The 12,080-nt window shown below is 37.0% G+C and overlaps 1 protein-coding gene across 2 annotated transcripts in view; it reads right to left on the bottom strand.

Annotated features, from left to right (window-relative positions):
• Positions 1-1,261: 1,261 nt before the first annotated feature.
• LOC121371799 (methylosome protein 50-like) overlaps positions 1,262-12,080 on the bottom strand; it is a 68,409-nt gene continuing 57,590 nt past the window's right edge. For both annotated transcript variants that reach the window (XM_041497954.1, XM_041497955.1), the window contains exons 3-9: positions 8,967-9,108; positions 8,674-8,723; positions 7,988-8,058; positions 7,325-7,379; positions 6,680-6,863; positions 5,870-5,947; positions 1,262-4,892 (exon numbers count right to left, since the gene is read on the bottom strand). In XM_041497954.1, the coding sequence (XP_041353888.1) occupies positions 4,631-4,892; positions 5,870-5,947; positions 6,680-6,863; positions 7,325-7,379; positions 7,988-8,058; positions 8,674-8,723; positions 8,967-9,108 (842 nt within the window). In that variant the 3' untranslated portion in view covers positions 1,262-4,630. The remainder of the gene's footprint in view (positions 4,893-5,869; positions 5,948-6,679; positions 6,864-7,324; positions 7,380-7,987; positions 8,059-8,673; positions 8,724-8,966; positions 9,109-12,080) is intronic.

Below are 12,080 nucleotides of genomic sequence, written 5' to 3'. Positions count from 1 at the left end.
ACTGCAAATTACGTGACGAATGTCAAGAATGGTGTTCCATCGAAATAATACAGTACAATGACAACTGATGTCCCACAACAGAACGACATACACGTGCATCATGCCACCCATGCTTTGCTCAAAATGCAGTATCAATACACTGCAACTGTTGACATTTAACGTCGCTGTCTTGCATTGTTGAATATGGCACGATGGTTATCAGAGGTCCAAAGATGGCGTATTATTGGTATGCATGCGACCGGCATGACCTTCAAAAGTATAGGTTGTCAACTGGGGTATCATTACCAATGCTGTAAAGGATCTCCCACGGTCAGGGAGACCACGCACGATGTCACAGCGGGGCCCTGCTTCGGCTCGTACGTCGTCAACCCTTTGCCAAGTCTCCTGTTCTGAAGAGCCAATAGACGGATGTCAGCCAGAACAGTGAGGAATCATCTGAAATTTGTGGGATTGAAGGCCAGAAGGGTCATCAAGCGTCTCTTTCTTGCTGATCATCATGAGACGCCGTTTAGCGTGATGTTTGGCCCAGAGAGGTTGGAATCTGAGGTCCTGGCGAAGAGTCCATTGGTCCGACAAAAGCCGGTTCCTGCTCCATGTCACAGATGGTCGATTGAGTTTGGAGGCATAAAAATGCTGCCTACACACCCCGTATGGTGGAGGTTCAATAATGGTTTGGGGTTGCCCGTCACATGATTTTAAGCTGGATCTTGTCGCCATCCAAGGCAACCTCAATGGTGATCGGTACATTCGTAACGTCCTGCAACCAATTGTATTGCCGCATTTTGACAACCATCCACTCGCCACCAGACCTCTGTACATGGATGACAATGCTAGGCCACATCGTTCCCGAGTAGTAACAGCTTTACTCCAAACTGAAGCTGTGATGACCCTGCCCTGGCCGGCCAGAGTCCTGACCTAAACCGCTTGAGCATGTTTCCCCCAAGTACAAGCACTGACCCCACCTGTACAGACTCCAGCACAATTAGAGGCAGCTCTTCATCGAGAATGGCAGCAGATCAGACTACTTACTGGAGGGATGAGACGAAGGGTGGAAGCTGTCGTCAATCTGTTTTTCCGATGTTATCAGGCTTTCAACGACAAACCTCTCGGACAAGTCATTGTGAAAAATACAGAGGGTGCTCAACTTGTTTCTTTCTGTATATGAGCGTAAGTGGCTGTGTTTGTTTATATTTTAACCACCACATTCAACATTCAGCTTAACACGTCTTTGTATACAAATAAACATGACAAACAAATGCACTTTGTTGTAGAATGTCCATTTATTTATTTTTACAAAAATTATCATTTAAATTTCAATATTTAATGCCACAAAAATGTACACCATTATCCTTCAAATCTTGTTATTTTATCATAACTGACCTAACAATTTGCTTAGAGCTACAAGGGCTGGAGTGAGAGCATGCCGTTCAAATTTTAATTTCCATTAAAACATGCATTATTTGAACTCTACCGCATTAATAGGATTGGCCCTCTAAGTTTGTAGCAGTTTAAATGGTCATGTGCGATGGTGTACTTATGAATGAATGGAACCCAAAATGCTCCATGAACAATGGTTACACGTTTCAAAACATTGATGTGCTAATAATAAACATTGCCTTTATCCCGCATAACATACAAAAAGTGATTACATTATTTCAAGGGTACGTGTATGTATGATTCATGCGACAGCTGTGCGGGAAGTGTTTACTGCATTGTTCATCACAATATTTATAGCACTTTAGTTTCAACCATATGAATAATAAACAGGACTGGCAAGTCCGCTTGTGGCTTGAAAACTACACAGCATGCTGAAAACAATATCCACTGGGATTATAAAATCAATATCATGTTAACACTTTAGATATCATTTCAAGTGCCGAACTTTATCAAAATTAAAAATCGGATGGAAATTTAGTTGTGAATAAATTAGTAATTTTGATAAGGCCTATAGACAAAACATAAATTAAAGTGTTAACATGAATATGAACTATATATTTAAGACAATGGTTCACTGTAAAGTGCAACTTTTCATTAGAAATGTATATTAACACTACAAAACATTCAGCTTTAGAGGAATGCTGTCCAACGTACATAGTCCTGTACACAGAGACAACCTTGCTTCACTAGTTTGTTAATTTAATCTGAGGTAATGATGGTCTTTATTTCAGTATATGATCTATGAAATGTACAGTGAACAAATGGATAGTCTGTGCAGGCAGACCATGAAACAAGGCAGCACATGTGGTCGTTTCGTATAATAATAAAAAGGAGCTTTCATCTACTAATCGATTGTCATTGTTAGTGTGTTGGTCCACACACATTTTGGTGATTTGTGTCCAACATTTACTCTGACAGCCACTCAAATAATTAGTTTGCTTTTTCCTAAATTTAGTCAAACTGTTGTCAATATTTTCAATAGATATTTAAATATAATAGCCATTGATGATGTTGATTTGGGTAAATTTTCTGTTAAATTTACAAAATGACTGTGTGAATAGAATAATTTAAGAATACTAGTAACATGAGTTACAATTAACATTTCCTGGTGGGCATTACTTCTGGAAGAAGCATTCTTGTGTTCATAAAGGGGCGTTCTCATGATGCGATTAGTCATACCGACTTGTCGCATGTGATGGAATCGTACCGTGAAAACACCCAAATCAGAACGACTTTAGTCTTATACGAAAAACCGTGTCTGAATCGTAGCGATTTGAATATGTTCTATTTCTCACAACAAATCGCAAGTTCTCAGCCAATCAAATCACATTAAAGTACAACTGTTTAGTTTTGTCACTTCATGTTTTTCACTTGCTTATAAACATGTCAAAATGTCCAGATTTCATAAGTCCATAAAACCTATTGCTGTCAAGATGTGGTCAATAATTGTTTTGTTACATAATGCCATCAGTAAATTGTCTACATTCATGTTTGCTTTATTTCAGTGGAAATTTGTAGGCACTTACATTTCCCGCAAAATATTTTTAAACCGACGAGCTTGGACGTCTTCCCACACACACGATTTGAGTCGCTACAACAAATCGCATGCGACAAGTCGGTGCGACTAATTGCATCATGAGAACGCTGCTTAAATAATATATTTAAATATCAGAACCATTGTTTTCCAACAGGATAATATACTGATATGTGATTATTTCAACTGGCCTGTACTAATGCCCGGCATACGAGACATGATCAGCTTTTTGAGACATCATCTTCTGTTCAATAATGCCCAAGGTTGCAAAACTGTTCATTCCAATGGACTTCATTTTATTAAATCACAGGAGGAAATGTACAATAATTTTTTATGGATTATGCAGCTTCTGTATACATTTTTTTTATCAAATTTAACATTATTACATTTGTGGACACTGTTCAAAACAGAATTCTCTCACAGAAACTTACAAAGACTCAATTATACAGTGAAAACCTCGAAACCGGACACCCATAGGATCAAGAGAAAATTTTGACTTATCCGGTTTACAGAACGTTTTTATTTTTTGCTAAACGATTTTGTTCTGTATTGTACTAAAACGGTGACTAAGCTGTCACTCGAAGCTGGATAAAATGGTGCAATTATTATATTTCAATTTTTTGTGCTGCAGTGTCATTAACATTCACTCATTATATTTCAAAATAAAATGGAAAGTAAGGTATTGTCTACCCAGTAGTCAAATAATTGTACTGTTGCTTAATCTTTGTTTTGTAAAATACACTTGCAGAAAGAAAAGTCAATTCAAACAATAGAAGCACATTGAATTAAATTCATGGTTGCTTGTCGGTCATAACGGTAAATCCTGTGTGTGAAGGGACTGCAATGATTCTTAACTCGGATAATACAAGTACTGAATACACACAGTGCACATGCTCACTATAGTCATTTAAACATCAAAGCTGCTAATAAAACTTTTAATTGCTTAATTATTTGTCAGTAGGGTACGAACTAACCAACATTGAACTTGAGCATACACATAATGACGTAATCAACCACAGTGATTTCTACAATTAGAGCTTCTATGATTGATACTGGTCGGAGTATCAGGGTCTTAATTCAACATCTCAACTTTGTGATTTCTCAGTGGCATGCAAAGAGACTTGCAAAGAGAATGTTACGTCACCTTAGCCAGTTTTGTGAATTAGGCCCCTGGGGTACAATTTACATTAATTAAACACATTGGGACTTGATCACTCATCCCGTGTTCAATTTAAAGGGATTTCCAATTAAGAAAGGTAAATTTTAGATGGGTTAAAAAAAATCCAGTTTACTATGTGTTCGGTTTTGAAGGTTTCACTGTACGTATTGAAAATGAATCCTAGTTTTAAATATGTGGCAACCTCCTTCAATAAACACACTGTCATGATGGTTACTGTATGATGGTGGAACACTTCCATTTTCCACAGTACTTTACGAGTAGTTCATTATGAACCACTCATGTGCATTATAAAGCCTCATCAATTTGTTCCTGGACTGTACTGCAACTCCACTTTGCAGACAAGGGAAGTAGAAGCCGAAGTCTGCTTCCACCGTGCCAAGCTATCTGGGAACATCAAAGTGAGGAGATTCCTACAGGAACCAAATTGGACACCTGTTGTTACCAACAAATCAATCACACTGCTCGCCACAGGTCGACAATTATCTCTGCGACGTCACTTCCTGACAGCCCTGAACCACCTGGCTGTAGTTGGGTTTCGAGTCAGTCACCATGTCACACTGCTCCTTGGTTAAATCCCCATTGACCGCCATCACGACCGGCTCCTGTTTGACTCGGTCCGAGGCCGGGACGCCGTTCAGGCTGTGTAGTTTGATCTGAGAGTCCCAGCCACATGTGTACAGACTGTCGCTACCAAACCACGTCAAACCGTGAACAAAATCAGAGTGACACACTTCACTGTAGCTGAAAAAAAAACAAGCATTCACTTGAAGGATACCAGCAAAATACAAATATTTTAAAGTGTCGTCACTGACGGAAAACAAGTAGTATACCAACGAGTTGGAAGATTTGTATAGTAAATAGATATTATCACCAACAGTAACCGGTTTGAAGATTTATATGGTCCTTTGGTAGATGAATATAATAAAGAAATGGTAACGATCAACTTCTATCTTTTTATTATAAAAAATTCCATACATTAAATGAACTCGACTAGAAAACTTATTTATTCCATTTTTTTTTTTTTTTTTAAACCAAAGATCTCGTTAAATAATTTAGATTGTGGCAATCTGACTATGCCCCTAAAGAGACAAGTTGACCAACAACTATGTTAAATGATGTAAAAATATCAACAACAATTAGGTTTACATGTATCAGCAGCTGCTGATTCAAATGAGATTGCATAATAATATGCTTTCACTTTCATAAATAGGTGTATTATTGAGACATCAAATAATTTAGTATCAACAATGTATAGTTTACAAACAAAACTGAATCAGAATGATAGGAACTGACCAATATTTGGGTGAAAGGACCAAGTACTGGGATGAAGTGACTATACAGACTGGGGCCAGTTGACCAGCATTCGAATGAGTAGGCTACAGCCTTTTTGTAAAATGTTTATCAGGCAGATAAAACTTAAATTACCTGTATGGTTCAATTCATCTGGAATAATAGCTGGCCTAAGCATAATAAATATTTATCAAACCATTTTAAATGAAGTGAAATTCTTGAGAAATATAAAATAAAGATGAAGGTTGACCTGGCAATAAAAACCAGCTCATTATACATGGGATCTGCAGCACTGGTGTAGAAAGTGGGGTGGGAGGGCAGCAGCGATGTCTTTTAATATATTTATACATATGAAAAATATATATCTGTGTGTGTGTGTGCAAATGGGAGAGAACTCTTGTTTTGAGATCTACATCCTGAACACTTACACTTGACAGACCGAGTCATTCTGGAGATCAGTCACCACCGTCCTGCAGTCTTCACCAACTGATGCTAGTAAATTAGGTCTGAAACAAACACAGTAGTACTGGGTTAAACGATTACAAACAGGAAACGAAGAAAGAAATGTTTTATTTAACCAGACTCTCAACACATTATTTACAGTTATATAGCATTCAACATCTGGTTGTGGACCACACTGATAATGAGTGAAGAAACCTGCTATCACCACTATACGGGCTATTCTTTTCGATTTGTATCAACGGATCTTTTATAAACAGCATGTATACAAACATACATTTGTTACACCAGTTGTGGAGCAATGGCTGGAACAAGAAATAGACTAGTGTGCCCACCCAAAGGGGATTTACAAATAAACGAAGACGTTTCTGGTAATATCAATGTGTACAGGAGGAAAATGGCCATGATAACAAGAAAAGGAACATTTGTTCATCAACACCTAGTTACAGTTTTAAAGAAAGGCTACTTGGTGTCTCACACAGTATGTTAGTTATGACATAGAGAAGAAATATGCTGCCTCCATACAGGTCTTATAAAATGCAGTATAGAACATAATCTTGAATTTTTTAAGTTCCACCAATACTGCCATGATAATAAAGATTACAATCAAAGTACAAATCAAACAAGTAAATGACCTGGCAAAACCACAATAAACATTTGAGTGACAGTTTAACTATTTAAAAATCCTGCTTTCCAAGCTAAATTACACATTTGCTTTCCTTTGCAGCATCTTGATCACGAAAAATCAACAATTGTTTTCTGAAAGTGCTGATACTTACTTCCCTGGACAGAACTCTGTTTTATATACAAATCTCGAATGGGGTGAGAAGACGGTGGCCGTTTCTTTGTTCATCCGGATGTCGTTGACGATCACCTGTCCGAGGTCGCTGCTGACAGCCGCGACGTGCTGGGTGCCGGGCTGCCACGACACACACGTCGGAGACCCCTCGAGCTGGGGGATTTCTGAAAATATGACACCAGTACAGGTATACAGACTAACGGCAATAAATACAGAGGATTTCTAATTCAAACAGAACATGACATTTTACACGGCCAGAAATGTACTTCAGAAATCTGATCAAGATATTTCTGAGAATTTTACTGTGAAATAAAAATAAAACTAGTATATTGCCAAGACCATAATACACAAGCACATTATTATTAAGACAAAACTATATTTTCATTTCAATTTGATGTGACAAAGGCATGCGATAGGAACAGTTTGCTGACCCAGCATCATGTAGAAAATTGTCACCATATAAGACATCTTGACAGATATACATGTATTCCATTGAGTAAAGACTTACAAATATATGTGAATATATAAAGAGACTAGCATGAAAACACTGAAAACCAATATTAATAAAAAGAAACAAAATGAAAAAGCCTGGACAGACTGAGGCTCCTTGCCGCATGAATCTTACCTACAATACTGGCTGGTCTGGGATTTCTGCAGTCCCACAATAGTACTTGACCATCCTGCAATACAACTGACATTTTAAATCTAGGACAGAAATATCCTGCAATACAACTGACATTCTAAATCTAGAATAGAAATATCCTACAATACAACTGACATTCTAAATCTAGAATAGAAATATCCTACAATACAACTGACATTCTAAATCTAGAATAGAAATATCCTACAATACAACTGACATTTTAATTCTAGAATAGAAATATCCTACAATACAACTGACATTCTAAATCTAGAATAGAAATATCCTACAATACAACTGACATTCTAAATCTAGAATAGAAATATCCTACAATACAACTGACATTTTAATTCTTGTCTAGGGCTATCCTACAATGTATATCACATTTTTATTCAGGGCTATTAACTTTCTACAATTTAACTTACAATATTTAAACTGGGGACTTTGGATACTCTGTAAAAGAAAATGATTAATTCACAACCCAAAATATCTTCCCTGGTACAACAAAACATCATTTTAACAAGAGGCCCATCATTATAAATTACTGGAACATGTAGCACCATCATACACAATTTAATTGAGAGATTATACTTTAATATCCAGCCACATATTTTAAAACACCTCCCCAAAACTAAATGGAGATCTTACCTGTGAACAAGACAAAAACAAGTCTGTTTCTGTGGGGTGACATTCTACTGACCAGATAATGTCATAGTGAACTGAAAATACACACATTTTACAAGTCAGTAAGTTAAAAACAAGTGTTTCTGTGGGGTGACATTCTACTGACCAAATAATGTCATAGTGAACTGAAAATACACACAGTATACAAGTTGTTGAACTAATAATGAAGCTTGTTTTTATTAACAAATAGATTACAAGCTCAGTGTGAGGTAATGTTTGATTCAGTCTGACAGAGACTATCCTGCTGATGACATGTACATTATTAACTAACTAACTACTACTGTTTCATAACCGGCCTCAGTGGTGAAGTGGTCAAACCATTAGACTTAGGCTTGAACATACTGGGTCTTCATCCCGGTACCGGCTCCCACCCAGAGCAGGTTTTAACGACTTAAAAGAGGTGGTGTAAGGCCACTACAATTTCTCTCTCAGAAACCACTAATCCATTGTCCTCGACAGACAGCCCAGATAGCTGTGGTGTGCCCAGGACAGTGTGCTTGAACCTTAATTGGATATAAGTATGAAAATAAGTTAAAATGAATGAATATTGATTCATAACCAAAGTTCTATAAGATTATTCTTGTACATTACGTAATCAAAATTCTAGAAGAAATTATAAAGATTTGTAAAGAAAGCCGTTCGACACTAACCTCTACACGAATTGAGGGAGGACAGTTTACTCAAATCCCAGAGCTTGATCCTGCAATGTAAAATACATGAGATAACACGCAGAGAAAACGACCGCCTTTCTCCAATCATTCAACAATGAGCAATGTTTGTGTAATATTAGAAGGTTTTTTTGTACAAGTTTCAGATTTTGAATGATAAAGACCAAAAAACTAAATAATATAATATGCTTGTGATGAATGAGATTACAGTTGTTGTTGCGTAACTACATATTCATGTTTTGTTTTTGCATTACTATATATTTATGTTCACTCACATTCCATCATATCCGCTGGATATAGCCTTCGTGCCATCAGCAGTCACTGTGACACAGCTCACAATGTCATCATGTTCGATTGCCGAACACGACAATACAAACGTGCGGAAGTCGTCTGTTAGCTGCCATATTGCTACACCACCTGAGAAAAGATAAAGTTAAACGTTTGTTTTGTTTAACACCACCATTAGAGCACACTGATTTATTAAACATCAGCTATTGGATGTCAAACATTTGGTAAGTTTGACAAATAGTCTGAGAAAGAAAATCTACTATATTTTTTCATTAGTAGCAAGGGATCTGTTATATGCACCATCCCACAAACAGGATAGCATATACAACGTCCTTTGATATACCAGTCGTGGTGCACTGGCTGGGACAAGAAATAGCCCAATGGGCCCACCGACAGGGATCGATCCTAGGCTGACATTGCATAAAACGAGTGCTTTACCACTGGACTACGTCCTGCCCCTCCACCTGAAAAATGTCACAAATTTGAGGGCAGTACAATTAAACTAATTAATTAGACAACCAATTTAACAATTCATGTATACCCTTGAGGTGTAATGCATTGCAGAACTGACAAACCAACACCCGCCATCCCCCTAGGATGTTTTACATTCTAACCAGCATTCCATATGGATATTGTGAAGTTGAGAGTGGTAATGAATGTATATATACCGGAAACATACAATGCCCAAGCAAATCCACCACTGTTTAGCAAAACACATAAACGTAGTGAAAATATACAGAGTATAATGAGTTAGAACTATCACTGAAGACGTTTGTTTTGTTTAACGACATCACTAGAGCACATTGATTTACTAATCATCGGCTACTGGATGTCAAACATATGGTAATTTTGACAGTCATATAGAGAGGAAACTCACTACATTTTTTTCCATTAGTAGCAAGGGATCTTTTATATGCACCATCCCACAGACAGGATAGCACATACCATGGCCTTTGATATACCAGTCATGGTGCACTGGCTGGAACGAGCAATAGCCTAATGGGCCCACCGACAGGGATTGATCGTAGACCGACCGCGCATCAGGTTGAGCGCTCTACTACTGGGCTACGTCCCGCCCTCTATCGCTGAAGAAGAGCGAAGTGGAGATGTTAATGTCTGACAGGCTTATTACTGCTAAACACAAGCAAGTGTAGGTATGGTGCATTTAATTATTTATCACCATTTTGGACAAAAATGTCAACCTGCATGATGGGTTCCTAACGTCCTATAATTTTGACTGTTCATCAAAAAGAGGCAAGTTTACACTTTTGATTTAAATTAATTACGGTCAGGCCAATTTATAAACTAGGTCATTACAGAAAAAAGATGGGTTCACCATTTTGATCCAGAAACCCCAAAAGAAAGCATTTATAGAAGCACCTTGGCTCAACCCCTTTAAGTACATTCCAAGACCTTGATTCTGTGGGAAAGGTTCACGATTATGTATTCAGAAGAAATTCTGACGGTTAGTAATCTCCAGTATCACAACGCATTATATATAAAATGGTGTTTACTATGCAACAAGCTGAACATTCAACATCTTACAACACTAGTACATTATTATTATTATTTTTAATGTTAAAGAAAGCTGCTGAGGTGTTGTGCTCCTGCATGACAATGTGCCAACTAACAGAGCTCAAGATTCTGTTTCCATAGCAACTGGATGGGACTTCTTCACCTTCCTTATTCACCTAAGTTTGCACCCTAGACTTTTATTTGATTCCAAACCTGGAAACCGAGTTACATAGAAGGCGATCTGGTTTTAATGATGCCTCCATAGTTACTGTTAATATGTTTTGAGGTCCCCAGATGATACATTCTATGAGTATCACAATTGGGTAGGGAAATTAGAACAGCACTGGATTAAATGGCTTTAAGTGCAAGGCTATCATATATTTAAATATGTGGATGAAAACAATCAACAGACTGAAGTGAAAGTAGGTCAAATGACTGACTTTTTGATTGCCTGTCAAGTAAGGGTGCGCTGTATGCCATTCAGTCTGCAGAAAGTGCATACAAAAGAGACAAGGTGTCAAAATTACCATGTGTTACACATTCATCTATTACCTGCTTACAAAGCAATGTGTCAAAATTACCATATGTTACACATTCATCTATTACCTGCTTACAAAGCAATGTGCCGAGGAATTATTTAAACTAAAATTCTTAAGAATCAAACGACTCATTGACCATAAATTTATTTCGCGTCACTGACAGTTGCATCCATAGATGTTCATCTCAATGCATGTTTAAATTTTTTTTAAATTGATTTAACTTTATTAAAAAAAATCTACCATTCTAAGTGCGCCCTTATTTATTTTCTACTTTTGTCACTAGTACATGTATGTAGACGATATTTCAATAATCTGTAAAACAAAAAAACAAAAAAAAACCCATCAGAATATCAAGTGTGTCAAGTTTAAGAACTATCTAATTAAAACATTAACAAACAAAGTTTAAGAACTATCTAATTAAAACTAACAAACAAACAAAAGAAGAAAAGAAGATATTTGAATACAACATATTTTGGCTATTGTAGCAGACTCTATTTGGCAGCTGTTCAATGTTTAAATACAGATTTGTTGTTTGGGAATAGAGCTGCCTGAAAGTCTTTGTACATTGATCAGCTTCAAGTAATACAACATTTAAAGCCATATTGTCACAGACCTTCTACATAACCAACATATTCCATTTATTAATGATATTTTGTGAAAATAATTGAATTATGGTGATGATCCATAATGCAGAAAACATAACAGTGTTTTGTAGCACAGATGTTTTGAGTGACATGACAGACATATTGATTGAGGTATAGTTGAGCTAAACAAACCGTGTTTTGTAGCACAGATGTTTTGAGTGACATGACAGACATATTGATTGAGGTATAGTTGAGCTAAACAAACCGTGTTTTGTAGCACAGATGTTTTGAGTGACATGACAGACATATTGACTGAGGTATAGTTGAGCTAAACAAACAGTGTTTTGTAGCACAGATGTTTTGAGTGACATGACAGACATATTGACTGAGGTATAGTTGAGCTAAACAAACAGTGTTTTGTAGCACAGATGTTTTGAGTGACATGACAGACATATTGACTGAG

This window comes from Gigantopelta aegis, chromosome 4 (assembly GCF_016097555.1).
Source record: "Gigantopelta aegis isolate Gae_Host chromosome 4, Gae_host_genome, whole genome shotgun sequence".
Lineage (NCBI taxonomy): Eukaryota > Metazoa > Mollusca > Gastropoda > Neomphalida > Peltospiridae > Gigantopelta > Gigantopelta aegis.
This window is presented reverse-complemented; position numbering and strand designations above follow the sequence as displayed.